This window comes from Spodoptera frugiperda, chromosome 13 (assembly GCF_023101765.2).
Source record: "Spodoptera frugiperda isolate SF20-4 chromosome 13, AGI-APGP_CSIRO_Sfru_2.0, whole genome shotgun sequence".
NCBI lineage: Eukaryota > Metazoa > Arthropoda > Insecta > Lepidoptera > Noctuidae > Spodoptera > Spodoptera frugiperda.
This window is the reverse complement of record NC_064224.1, coordinates 1,017,283-1,032,497: the sequence shown is the minus strand read 5'-3', so window position 1 is coordinate 1,032,497 and position 15,215 is coordinate 1,017,283. Positions and strand designations below refer to the sequence as shown.

At 37.0% G+C, this 15,215-nt stretch overlaps 2 protein-coding genes across 2 annotated transcripts in view; one reads left to right on the top strand and one right to left on the bottom strand.

The window, feature by feature from the left end:
* Positions 1 to 15,215, bottom strand: part of LOC126911326 (uncharacterized) — a 502,576-nt gene that overhangs the window by 25,374 nt on the left and 461,987 nt on the right. The gene's annotated exons all lie outside the window — the stretch shown is intronic.
* The window catches only part of LOC118270548 (octopamine receptor beta-1R-like), a 115,043-nt gene that overhangs the window by 96,027 nt on the left and 3,801 nt on the right, over positions 1 to 15,215 (top strand). The window contains exon 3 of the mRNA XM_035586161.2: positions 13,843 to 14,040. Coding sequence (XP_035442054.1) covers positions 13,843 to 14,040 — 198 coding nt within the window. The remainder of the gene's footprint in view (positions 1 to 13,842; positions 14,041 to 15,215) is intronic.

The window sequence follows — 15,215 nt, the reverse complement described above, 5'->3', positions numbered from 1 at the left end:
AACAAAAGTTTTAAATCGATAATAAATTTTAAAAGAAACTCTCTGTGCACGCGTAGTTGAAGGAAGGCAACGTTGCAATTAATTGCTTATTTTTCTATGCTGATATTTTTATTTTAATCTATTTGATATAGCTTACCGAGTTTAAAGGAACGCCCTCTGTTAGTTAACATACTGTATATCACAATTTATTAGTTTAAACAATTATTTGTTCAAACTTATACAAACTGAAGGACATAAAGATTAAATTTACCGATACGTATTGAAAAAAAAGTAACTTCATCATACCTTTTTTAAAGTTTTATAACGGCGATTTAAGGTAATTAAATTGTTACCGACATGGCAACCACATTTTATATCTCACAACACTCTATAATAAATCAATATGTTATAAAATATCTTTTTCTTTTTTGTATCCTCACGTCTTTTATCTCTGAAGGGATAGGCAGAGATGCACATTACGGCATGTAATGCCACTGTACACCTACTTTTCACCATTTGTGTTATAAGTCCCATGTAATAGGGGGTGAATCTATTGCCATATACTAGACACAGTTCAAGACTCCATGCTACTACTGAGAAAATTTCGAAAAACCGAAAATAGGCCAGTATTATTTTGCCCGACCCAGGAATCGAACCTGGGACTCCTTGTCCGAGAGTCTCGACTAACGAGGCATCTTTTTTATAATTTTTTTAGATATTTCTAAAACTCACCTAGCTTTATGTATTAGTACTTAGTATCTTAGTAATAGTACAGTACAGATTACAATTATGAAATTACTTAGTAATAGTAATTCAGCATTCAAATTGTCAATTACTTAGTAATAGTAATTCGGCATTCAAAAGTTTTCATTCAAAACCTTTGACAAAGTTGATGTTTCAATTGAATTATACAGTTCATCTTCACTAATAATAAAATAGTTTAGTTCGAAAGGAATTTTCTGTTCGAACTTCAAACTGTTCGAGGTACATTTATAAACCAATCTCTCTCTTTAAGTTACGGTTAGGAAAGTTCAATCCACATTATATATTAACCTCTTCAACTCAAAGTTCATTTTAGCTTGACGTTTTTTGTTACTAATTTTAGGTACGGTACAAACTGAATTAGTTTTCGAAGTACGTTTGAGGGTAGTGTTTCTTTTTTAATTTTGATAAGTGGTTGGTTAATGAATTGTTTGTATGCTGATTGATTTTACTACTAAACTAAAATAGGTAGACTAGAAAAATTAATGTATGGAATTATCAATGATATGGAATTATGGGATTTGTCAATAACATTCTGCACGGTTGGCGTACTTTTTAAGATTTTAGACACCACTGACAACCAATAACGGAAAACTTCGTGACAAAACTTGGGCTTATAATTTCTAACTACAAGTTTTGAATCACCAAGCCGAATTGTGCGAGCGTGGCGATTAATACTCAAACCTCCGTGTGATAAGAGACCTTTGGTCAGCAGTGGCCATTAATAGGCTTTTGATAATGAAAATTATGGTAGAATTGAAACCAAATATCTCTATCACTTGATAGATCCTTAATTCATATAAACTAAATTGGGTATCTTTAAATAACTGACATTTAAGTCTACTTAGTCCGGATTCAATTTGATCGAAAAAAGAGGAAACAAACAGGAAAGGTTAATAATGATTTAGTAGATACGAATCATAAGTAAGTATCTATAGATAAGACGGACAAAGAGCCAATCTATCTTTTCTATATAAGTATATTTGTATCTTGTTTTGTGCCAAGTCCTATACTTTTTTTGTCTATTATAATAATGATTACGTAAGGTTGAGTTGTATCTCAATTTCATACAATTATAAAAATGTTAACTGGATTTGTAGCAACTTTTTTTTTTTGAGGTAGGGAAGTCAACTAATGACTTCTCTCGCCTCGGGCGAGGCGAGAGAGAGTGTCAGACTCTTACTGACTAAATACCCGTTCCTACTCCTGCTTTTCGAACCAGAGCCCCGGTAAACCCGCTAGGTAGTCCGCAGCTCTGGATATTTGTAGCAACTTGGCAATGTATTCATAAGTCAATAATTTTGCATGCCGTAAGGCAAAATGTATCGGGATTCTACATAAGTTACATAACATCATATCTGTTACCTACATTTTTTGCAAATAAATAATTTCTTTCTTTCTTTCTTATTTTTATATTATAAAGTTATTTTATACGATGTCTTTGTTTGTTGGTTTAAACGCGCTAATCTTCGGAACTATTGGTCCGAATTATATACTTATTTTTTGTTGCATTTATCGACAATGTTTATAGGTTATAAAACATCACGCTACGGTCAATATGAGCCGAGCAAAAAGTAAAAAAATCAAAGCATTTATTTTAAAAAATCCTTTTGAAACGTGAATAAAATTTTAATAAGTCCGTCAGTCTGCCTGTCAGTGATCTATTATAATAATTTTGACTTGCCAATTTACAAAATAAATTGATTTCATTACAATTGATGTTTGATTTCAGATACATTACAATAGATATTTTTTGACTTTTAATTTTTTTAGTAATTGAATGGAGTCCAGAACTGTGACCCATGTATGACAATGCCTTATACTGCTTTTAGCTTAACTTACACAACAGTAAATTTCCCGATTATAACTAAATTTGTAAATCCTCAACCAATCTCTTAATCAAACCATCTATCTAAAAATATATTTGATCTGAAAAATTTTGCGACAGAAGCGCTGATATCGTAATATAATAAAAACGCTCATAATTTATAGAATTAATAAAATTTTCCCATAAAGCCTTATCTTTCCAATACCTTACTCTGGTAATTTCATTTTGATATTAGTTTTATTATTTTTATCAAGATTAATCTAATTTCTTATCGTGAAATTATTATATTACCGATGATGATGAACATTTTTTGTGATGATTTTACACTGAGCTGCTAAACCGACAATGATGAAAGGTTCTTAGACAGCTTGTCATCATCATCAGCCTATAAGACTGTTTTACCATCAAAGATGTGTTATTTGGCTACGTTGTGGAACTATGTAACCGTTTCCACTGTTACTAAGTTTTGTAGCTGTGCGAGGAAGATGCGCAGCTCGAGTATGCAATGTATCGAGAGTAGGGAAGTCATCCATAGCACACAAACATAGCTCGCATCTTAACAAATAAAAAACATAGCTTAGCTGAATCCGTTTCCACTACAGGTTTGGGTGGGCTTGGGTGTTATGTCAAGTCCTTATGAAATTGTACGTATGCACGCACGATACAAGAGAAAAGCCTAGTGTGAGGCAATGGTTTAAAAAAATATATAAAAAAGAAATTTCATGTTACAAAAGCGTCTGTCTAGAAAATTCTCCTAATATTCTGTCTTTTAAGACAACACTCACAGTCGTAATCCGAAGGTATGCGTGTAGAATGAAGATTACGAATACAAAACAAGACGTAATCCTTGTTTTTGGGGACGACTTATTTATCGTGAGCGAAGTACAGTTAGCGACGTAAATAAATAAGTATTTGAATAAAAAAAGAGGTTCAAATTGGTGTTTACAAATATTAAATATATTGAGGTGACTTTGATAAAGATTGATTTCGAATATCTATTTCGGTAATCTCACTCACACAACGAAACACAACTCAAGCGTTGTTTCACGTCAGTTTTCTGTGAGGTCGTGGTATCACTCCGGTCGAGCCGGCTTATACGTGCCAAAGCATGGCTCTCCCACACTTTAACATAGATAAGTTATATTACCTAATGCTAGAAGCTTCCAAATACTGTTCTAAATACTGTTGTGTTTTATATTTATTTATTACGGAAACCTGTTTAATGTTGAGTTTTGGTCTATTATTGGAATTTTGTTATGCGCTTAGTAAAGATCAGATTTTTTGCGCATATTATTATCTAAACATGTTTGAAGCTAAACCTGCACCGTGTGCGACCGGTTGAACAATACCAGACATTTCAACGTCTGGCGCTAAGCACGACCGAGAGATGATCAGGTATGAATCACTTCATACAACAACAACCTAATAAAACTATTATTTTAAAAGGGAACTGCCTTCTATTTGCTTTGCCACCACCATCTTTTTTAAGTCAGGTAATATCACTAGAATTTAAACTTAAAACGGGATATTATAAATAGTGCCGAAATATCGGAAACTCATAAATATTGAAAAACATGGTAAATATCCCGTTTTAAGTTTCAATTCTAGTGTTAGTGACAATGTCAATTTAAAAACTTATATCAGGTAATATACCTAAAACCTTTTCCTAAGTGGAAAAATACTATGATGAAAACTGCATCAAAATAGATTCAGTCGAACGGGATATAATCACGCACATTTATACATACATACATACCATACAGGTCAAACTGAACACCTCCTTTTTTTGAAGTCGCACAAACAAACATAAAGGTAAAACTGAGAACCTCCTTTTTTGAAGTCGTTTAAACAATATACTACAATGTTCGACCATGCCCCGGCCGGGACACAGCCCGGTCGCGACGCGGAGTAGCGTGAATCATTCTTAAGACTACACAAAATATTAGGCATCTGGTACCGTTATTAAATTAGAGTAAGGAAATGAACAGGCTTCTTGCTTTTCCTTGAAAACATTCAACAATATTGCCTTTAGGCTGCTTTTCCACCAGAGATGTGCTATGCTACGTTGCTGTGGATCCGTTTGGCTTCCACGAATCATATTCGCTGGTATATCTTAGCACTGGTGGAAACGGACTCAGCTAAGCTATGTTTTTTTATATGGAAAGATGCGTGCTATAGATGCGTGCTATGGATGTGTGCTATGAATGGCATCCTTACTATCTATACGTCGCATACACGAACTGTGCATCTTCCTCGTACAGCTACATAGCTTAGTATCAGTGGAAACGGTCACATAGTTTCACAGCTTAGCTATTAGGTACATGTTCGTAGTAGCTACATAGCACATCTTTGTAGAAAAACAACCTTACTTCTCCTTGAGAACAATATTTCCTTTACCAACCAACTTCTGTCTTCCATTGTACTAAAACAGAATTTATTTACCGGCTTTAATTTCCATTATTCGTTTGAATATTATAATCCACATTACAGGGTGCGTACTTAGTATGTTAAGCTTTTACTTTCGACTTTGTAAGATCGTATTGTCAAATGTCTTTGTTGGGTAGATCAAATGGAACTGGTGCTGTCTATTTTTTTTTTTTGAGGGGGAAATTTACTTCTCCAGCCTTGGGCGAGGTGAGAGCGAGCGTCAGACTCTTACTGCCACACTCAGAGTAATTTAATGATTACTTAACCCAGTCCTTAGCAATTGTTTTCAATACAAAATCGTTACTAAGGAATAGTTTAAGTAATCATTAAATGTCTCTGAGTGTGGCAGTTACTGACTAAAAACCACCCCGTTCCTACTCACGCTTTTCGAGCCGAGGCCCTAGTAACCCGCTAGCCAGTCTGCATGTCTGAGCAGTTCGCAACTCCGAACTGGTGATGTCTTGTGTAGTTACATTATTTGATTTTTGAGTTTGAATTGTAGCTTTCTAAGATTTACCTACAATAGCATTTATTTAAATGTTATTCCTATAATATGTTATCTTTACTATACATTTTGTGTGGTTTGTGCGATGGCTGAACAACTAACTGCCGCGATACGTGTAGCGTCTTTAATTTCCTCACGGAGCAACTCTTTGTATGATCCACAAATTGGTGTCTGTGTCTGGGTGTCACGTGTATGTGAACCTGTATGTTTATAATCTCACTCACGACACAGGAGAGAATCCTAGTGTGAGGATAACATTTGTTAAATTAAAAATCTCTGCATAATCTAAAGGTTAACTTGAGAAAATGACATAAATAAATAAAAGGATAAGTAACACAAATATAAATTACGTCACGATCTTGAATAACAAAATTATCTCATTTGCTAATCGAACCAGTCGTAGTCGTTCAAACACTGCGTTAATCATACTGTCGTTTTAATAATAAAATACTTTTTATATTCTACATCATAGTCATATACCTGTCCGCCATTTAACCTTAACATATTATTATTCTAGAAGCATAATGTAAACATGTATACATAATAATAATAACAAACTCCTCCGTTATTAGGTACAATGGCGGTCACATGCGCCTGACCACCACAAAATTAAGGTTTGCTTACACCAGGTGAGATACTCTCTCATGACCCGCCCCATATTCTTGAATTAACGAATGAAGCGATGTATTGGTACCAGTGCCAGCGCAGGTAACCGAATAACATCAATCGCACCACTAAATAATTACACGTTTTACGTTGCTAAGCTGCGACGTTATCGCTTTTCTATTAGATGAGACATTTATAGGGTATAGCTTAATGTTTTTGCTGGGTTCAAGCAACAAAATGTTAAAATGATCAAGCAGATCTGTCCTCCACTGTACACGAAAACTTCCTAGCCTCTTTTATGAGAGAAAAAGGCAAAAAATGTACTATACAAAGCTAATATTGTAGGTAAATGAAGGCAGTATAAAATTACTGCGCATAAGACTGGTATTACTTCTACTTATTGAACATTATCGCTCGGTGCCTTCAGACATTTTTATTTTTTTTAATATCGCCTGCCCTAAGTAGGTGGAGAGTAAAATCTCTTACAGCTCAACAGGAAAATTATAACACGCTATTTGAATTATTTTCTCCAAGAATCGACATAAAAGATTCAATACCGTCATACCTTTTATTGCAAAATATCTCTTATTGCGAATATCTTATTAAAATGCGATAAACAGTGAAATTTGAAATAAATTTTTAAGTGTGGGAGAGCCATGCTTCGGCACGAATGGGCCGGCTCGACCGGAGCGATACCACGGCCCCACAAAAAATCGACATGAAACAACACTTGCGTGGAGTTTCGTTGTGTGTTTCCCTTATTCTTTAAATTTTTTCCTCCTCACTTTTTATATTTTTTACAAGTCCCATGTTATATAAGAGACTAGCTTGTTGTCTGACTTGGCCTACGTACATTTCGAACTTAGTGACTAGAAATCTAACAAAACAACATAAAACAAAGAAAATAAAATTGAAGAAACCTATTAATTTATAAATAATAGGGAACGTACCCAGAAGGCTGGCAGCATTGCCACGTTGTATTGCAATGCTTAGCCTCTATGGTTCTAGACAGACGGATTGTATTTCAACTGCAATTAAACTGCAAATTAAACTGCAGTTGACACGACTGCAATAGGACTGCAAATCAAACGTACAGTCCGATTGCACTGAACTGCATTCAAACTGCCCTTGATCTGCAATTTGCAGTTAAATTGCAGTTGAAATGCAGTTCGTCTGTCTAGAGTCTAACCAAGGAACAGAACCGCCCTCTGGTCACGAGATACGTTGACCAGGCGTTCAGATATATAATATTTTGTATTAGTGCTAGCCACCATATTTTATCTTTTTTTATGTTAAATGGGCCGACGTTTGGCCTCTATCTCGCCTGATGGTAAGTGATGATGCGGCCTACGATGGAGTACGTCTGCCCATAAGTAACCTATTCACTCGGGCTTTGAAGACACCCAGGTTATACCCATCAGGAAACATAGACTCCGGCAAGGAGTACCACTCCCTAGCAGTTCGCACAAGGAAGCTTGAAGCGAAGCGCTTCGTGCGAGTGGGTGGGATATCCACCATGAAACGGTGACGCCTGGCCGATTGTCTTGTTATTCTATTCTTTTTACCTATAAAGTCAATAAAAAATATTAAAACTTAACTTCATAGACACAATTGAGCCATCAATCACTCTCTCTCACGAAGATATGAAGCGCCAGACAATTTCTAAAACGTTTTGGAAAATGTGAAATTATTCATTTGAGCGGAAAACGTACGCTTCCTTTACTTGAAAGGGCGGAAAAGTCTGTCGGGAAAACACATGCTATTTATATTAAAATGTGTTCGCAAATTGAGATAAGAATATTATACTCACTCATGTATGTATACCTACTCTTATACAGCGTGTAACAAAATACCCTTATACATCAAGAAGCACTGAAGAATATAGGTTGAATAGAATATATACACAAAGTTTCAGCTTAAAATACGTTTAAAAAAATTGGTACCAAGTACTTGATGTCACAAATGTCTGGTTCTTGATTTTATAAATCATACAAACGTGTCACAACACTACAGGGGTCACTCGCTAATTACGAAACATTTCTTCTGTAAATCTGATCGCCTAGTACCTATCTACCTAATTTTAATTCGCATGAAAAAGAAAAAAAAAAATATTGGAAAAATTCATAACTTCGTATAAAACTCTTCCCGTATCGTTTGTTATGTTATCTAGAAACCGTGCACTTGATATGTATACCCCCTTTTTGTTACACCGTGTATATGTATTATAGGTAGGTATACAAGGTGTAACAGAAATGGCATAGGTAGAAAGAGACAGCTTATTTTGATCATGACAAAAATTTTGAAACACCATGAGGTTTTTAATTATTTCTACAAAACAAAACACAAACTAGCAGAAGGATCGCCTGGTGGCTTTTTTTTTTTTTTTTTTTTTTTCAGGGGGAAAATCATCCAATGACTTTTCTCGCCTTGGGCGAGGCGAGAGGGAGTGTCAGACTCTTACTGACTAAAAACCACCCCGTTCCTTCTCCTGCCTTTCGAGCCGGAGCCCCGGTAAACCCGCTAGGTTGTCCGCAGCTCCGGATTAGGCATCAGCCCTACTGGGCCCCATCTGTGGTGGTCTGATGGCTCTTTGAGGCGCGCGCGGAACGCGACGCACCGCACGCACGGGTCTGGTTCTGGTCGGGCGGCGAACTACCCTTGCTCGCCGTCCGCAGGCCCGCACTTACGGTGGCCGGAGATCGTCGCGCGATCCCCGACGCCCGGAGTGTCTCTCGCGACGACTGGGGCGATCGCCTGGTGGCTAGAAATCAATTCTATCCATCACACCAACACAACAGCCTATAAGTAATCACTGCTGACTAAAGGCTTCATCGTTTGTCAGTGGTGTCTAATTAATATTTAAAGGTACATAGAACTCGGTTGTTATGTCAAAAATATAAGAAAAAAAAGTAAAGGAAAATATTTCCTCATATTTATGTCAGTCGTATAAAAATGTTTACGAGGGTTTTTACTTGACTGTACAAAACCGTAACGGTTTTAGGGCTATATAAATATAAATACTCATGGTTGATGAATGACTTTGTGTAGTAAGTGCAAGTGCTACCTTGCAAAAGTATACAGCCAGGGTTGGTAAATGTATTCGATAATATAAAAATAAGTCGGGTTTTCTTTCCTGATGCTTTAACTCCAGAACACACGAACCAATTTCCACGAACATTTGTTGTAAAAACCTTGGGCTCCGTGAGGTTTATAGTAAAAAATATGCAGGAAAACGGGGAGGAATACAATCATTGGAGGCGAAATGGGGTTTGCCGGGTTTGCTAGTTTCAATAATACATATAATTATAACTTTGTCCCAAACTTGCGTTTTCTCCTGGGTCGTGGGTGCGTTTACAAACATAACACTTCACATGACACCGAGACCCGAAAAAATTGTGGAATCGACCCACTACACGCCGTGAGGCAGCCGGTCGCCCAGCCACCACGCTAATCGACAGATTATGCACTCAACACATTATTCAATTACTAATTGAATGAAAACAAAGTTTGGTATTTTTCCCTAATTTCAAGCAAAGTTCTCGTATTATAATTCGATCCATTCTATTTTCCTTGATCTAAGTTTCAACTATAGTATACTTATTTTCCACATGTAAAACTATTATTGCCTTTAGGTAAAATACCAGACTTTTTACCTCACGGAAACACGGACAAAGCCGCTGGCAGAAGCTAAATTATAAATAAAGCTCAATTATAAATAAAAAACAAAAAAAAATATAAAAAAATCCTAGATTTTACTAGTCAAGACATGTCGAGCAATTAATATTAATGGGGGGTAGACTCGACCAAGATTCAAAGAGGCTCTTGTTGGTCGGGGTCAAGAGGTTGATACCGTACTCCGCTTCTCACGGAATACAATGGAAAAATATTTCTTTTCTTGTATTCTTTAGCACATTGTAGCTTTTAGAATAAAATAAATATTATTGGGTGTATTTTGTTATGTAATTGCAAAAGACAGAGATGAGTAAATTATTATTAGATTATTTATTTGAATGATGTTATGTTTATAGTGTGACTTTCGTGAAACATACGAGTACTAAATTAATTTATTAATTTTCGGCTTACTCACGTATTAGGGTAGATGACTAATTTAATTTCAATGCGTCTTGTAGATTAATTTAAATTATTAGACACATATTTTTTATTTTCTCACGGAAACATATACTTTCGAAGATAATTCGATTTGAAATATCGCGTGAAGTCACTTCTAGGTACAATTTGCTGAGCTGCAGACCACTCTCGGCTCTGGCTCGAAAAGCAAGAATAGGAACGGGGTGGTTTTTAGTCAGTAAAAGTCTGACGAAAGGCTGGAGAAGTCATTGGATGATTTTCCCCCTCAAAAAAAAAAAGGTACAATTTGCTACTGCGGACTGCCTAGCGGGTTACCGGGCTTCCGGCTCGAAAAGCAGGAGTAGGAACGGGATGGTTTTTAGACATCAGTAAGAGGCAAACACAAAATTTTAATTTTATAACTAATCACAAACTCATTGTGCAACGTGAAGCAACAGTTGATAAAACAAAAACCAGTTTTTAAGCACCAAACACATTTTATATTCAAACCTCCTTAGAAACGGCACTCGAATCCGTTTTCCTTAAAGGTCGTTCAAAACGACTATCGTTTCGGATTCTGTGAACGATAAAATCTATTGGGCTTGAGAATCGATCCAGTTCTTGACAATTGAAGTGGCCTTTTCTTGTCGTTCGCTCCAATAGTGCTTACGGTAGCAAATGGACAAATGAACGTGAAACGAGATATTTTGATAACTTTTTTTTTATAACGTCACGCCTTTAATCCCCGAAGGGGTAGGCAGAGGTGCACGTTATGGCACATAATGCCACTGTACAATGTACATCCACTTTTCACCATTTGTGTTATAAGTCCCATGTAATAGGGGTGAGCCTATTGCCATATACTGGACACAATTCCAGACTCCGTGCTACCACTGAGAAATTTTCGAAAAGCCGAAAAAAGCCCAGTAATACTTCGCCCGACCCGGGAATCTAACCCGAGACCCCTTGTCCGGCAGTCACTTGCGACCACTCGACCAACGAGGCAGTCTTCTTGACAATAGAATTGGCCTTTTCTTGTCGTTCGCTCCAATAGTGCTTACGGGAACAAATGGACAAATGAACGAGAAACGAGATATTTTGATAACTTTGTTTGTTAGGAATCGAATCAAAAGATTGGGGACTGGCTTGCGCCTTTTGTAAAGCCTTTGATGTTTGTACAAATTGCTTGAGTTGTTTAGGTTTGATTACTTTGGTATTTTTTGGCTTAGTTTCAGTAAAAAACTTATGCTATGATATCGTGCAGGAATTCTTCATAAAAATTATTTCTATCTGTAACAGTATGTCATAATAGCAAAAAGCCGATTTTAAATGTCTAACATTGAAACGGAATTAAGTTTTTCTGTTGGGTAGAATTAAACAATTTATTGAAAATTAATTACACGACGCGGCGATTGTCGAAGAATGCTGCTCATGAATATGATGAGCCTTTAGCATGGCTTGAAACTACACTCGCGAGCAACCAAATCGACTCAACCTACATGTGCGCACTCGTAGATGTTTTCTTAAAAAAATACTGATCTGTTTTTAAAAACCGATATACCATTAGAAAGCTTACAATTTCAGCTTTATATTGGACCATTATTATAAAAATTGCATTAGCACTTTTTAAAATATTTAACTTAATTCAGCGGACAAGAGTATTTGCTCATTACGACTCCAACAAGTTATAACACAAACTACCCCTATAAAACCTCCACATTAAGGTTAACTTTATCTGTAGCTTATCGAAAGTTGATCGTACACATCTCCGCAGAAACGTTTCATTTTATTTCCAAAAATTATGGATAGGACACCAAAAGAAGCCGCTCAACTCGTTGCTCTACTGGAACAAGGACTTAGTTAGCGAAGAGTTGCTGCTCCGCTGAGTTTGAGCTAATCTGCAGTGTCAATAGTGTACAGAAGGTATCAAGATACTGGTGCCTTCAATCGAAGACCAAGAATAAGCCGCCACCGGTCCACCTCGGAGAGAGACGACCGTTTTATTATTTCAACTTCACTACGAAATCGTCACTTGGCCGGTGTCGATGTTCAACAGAAACTCAGAAGAGTTCAAGGAGTGGCTGTTAGCGAGTGGACAGTACGAAGACGGTTGAAGGAAGCCAACCTCACCCCTAAACGGCCTGCCACAGGCCCGAAATTGACGACCCGCCATCGGCAAGCGCGCCTTCAATTTGCCCAAGAACAACTCGATTGGAGCATGGACCAATGGAGCCCAGTCTTACTTACTGACGAATGCAGAATGTGTCTGCACGGTAGTCGTCCCACAAGTGTTCAATTGGATTCATGTCCGGGCTAAGTGTTGGCCAATCCATTGTTCGTATTCCGGTGGCAAGTTCATTGTTACATCGAGTTGTTCTCGGGCAAATTAAAGGCGCGCTTGCCGATGGCGGGTCGTCAATTTCGGGCCTGTGGCAGGCCGTTTAGGGGTGAGGTTGGCTTCCTTCAACCGTCTTCGTACTGTCCACTCGCTAACAGCCACTCCTCGAACTCTTCTGAGTTTCTGTTGAACATCGACACCGGCCAAGTGACGATTTCGTAGTGAAGTTGAAATAATAAAACGGTCGTCTCTCTCCGAGGTGGACCGGTGGCGGCTTATTCTTGGTCTTCGATTGAAGGCACCAGTATCTTGATACCTTCTGTACACTCTTGATACTGCAGATTGGCTCAAACTCAGCGGAGCAGCAACTCTTCGCTGACTAAGTCCTTGTTCCAGTAGAGCAACGAGTTGAGCGGCTTCTTCTGGTGTCCTATCCATAATTTTTGGAAATAAAATGAAGCGTTTTTGCGGAGATGTGTATGATCAACTTTCGATAAGCTACAGATAAAGTTAACCTTAATGTGGAGGTTTTATAGGGGTAGTTTGTGTTATAACTTGTTGGTGTCGTAGTGAGCAAATACTCTTGTCCGCTGAATTAAGTTAAATATTTTTAAAAATGCGCATACAATTTTTATAATAATGGTACCAATATAAAGCTGAAATTGTAAGCTTTCTAATGGTATATCGGTTTTTAAAAACAATTCAGTATTTTTTTAAGAAAACATCTACGAGTGCGCACATGTAGGTTGAGTCGATTTGGTTGCTCGCGAGTGTAGTCGAGTTCCTCGTCAAAACATTACGTGAGTAAGCCGATAACATAGTAATTAATTTAGTATGTCTCACGAAAGTTACAATAAAATATTGAAAATTACTAAAAATTGGGTAATTTTTTATAATACGAATAGTCTCTCGACGATACTTTCATTTATTTCCCCATCACACATAGTTCAACATTAAAATCATATTAACTAGATAATAAAAATAACTATAACTAAAATATTTACAACATAAAAATACCTTAAAACAAATAAAAATGTTACTTAATTAACTTAACTTATTATTAATATATACTACTAATACATATACATTCTAAGATATTACTTCTTTGATCCGGCAGACAAACTAGATATATAGTTTTGTCGGACTGTACTCTAGTTTCTAAGCTTTTAACATGTACCTTTTTTTTAATAAATAATTAAATAATAACTTGTTATTTTAAACGTTACGATACATTACGATACGTTACCTATTAAGGTGTAGACACATACAAAGTACTAGCAATAATGTACTAAGGTTTGAACTAACCAATTTCCTTTCTATTGTTCCCAGGAGTAAAGTAGCAGCCTTACTTCTGGACAAACATCTGCAAATCAACGGCATCTCAATGGGCGAGGTGATGAGAGAGAGACAGAGCATACAGATGCAGCCTATGGCAAGCAGTAAGATGAAAAGAGAGAGAAAAGCTGCAAGGACTCTCGGCATCATCATGTCAGCTTTCTTGGCGTGTTGGCTACCTTTCTTTTTATGGTAAGTTTTCTTAATAGAATCGAGGTTAAAGAAACAAATGGATAAGTGTGGGAGAGCCATGCTTCGGTACGAATGGGTCGGCTAGACCGGAGTGATACCACAGCCTCACAGAAAACCGACGTGAAACAACGCTTGTGTTGTGTTTCGTTGTGTGAGTGAGGTTATCGGAGGCCCAATTCCCCCATTCCCAATCACCGATTCCCCAACAACCCTTAAATTCCTAACCCCCAAAATGCCGGCAACGCACTTGTAACGCCTCTGGTGTTTCGAGTGTCCATGAGCGGCGGCGATTGCTTACCATCAGGTGATACGTCTGCTAGTTTACTTACTTTTGCTTAGTGATCCATAAAAAAATCACCTGATATTAAACAATTGGTTCTACCCATGGTCATTCGCAACGCAGAAAGAGTCACACTAAACTTTTTTTTATAATCTCGTAAAAGAAGCGGGCTATCTCTGATTTGAGACACAATATAGTACACAATAACTTTTAGTACGCAATGACTATCAAAATACTGATAATAAAAATCATAACCGTGATTACGAGTCCTGGACGTGGCTTTTTTTAATTATTTTATTAGCATATTATTTTAGGGGTTCTATTTTAGCCCGTTGAGTCCTAAGTAAGAAATACAACCACACATTATATTCTAGGGCATAAGTCAAATTGTTACGTCATTAAACCGTATATAATAATAATAATAAAACAGTATATAATATATAGTAATCAAAAAAATATTCATGTTTCTAATACAACCAATTTAAGTGTGGGAGAGCCATGCTTCGGCACGATTGAGCCGGCTCGACCGGAGTGATACCACGGCCTCACTGAAAACTGACGTGAAACAACGCTTGCGTTCTTTCGTTGTGTGAGAGAGGTTACCGGTGGCCCAATTCCACCCTTCCCTATCTTCCCAATCCCCGATTACCCAACAACCCTTAAATTTCTAACCCTCAAAAGACCGGCAACGCACTTGTAACTTGGTGTTTCGAGTGTCCATGGGCGGCGGAAATTGCTTACCACCAGGTGATATGTTTGATCGTTGTTTCATAAAAAAACACCACATTAACTGCCGTACTCAGAGTTATTTAATGGTAACTTAACCCAGTCCTTAGCGTTGTTTTCTGAACAAAATCGTTACTAAGATAAAGTTTAAGTAATCATTAAAAGTCTC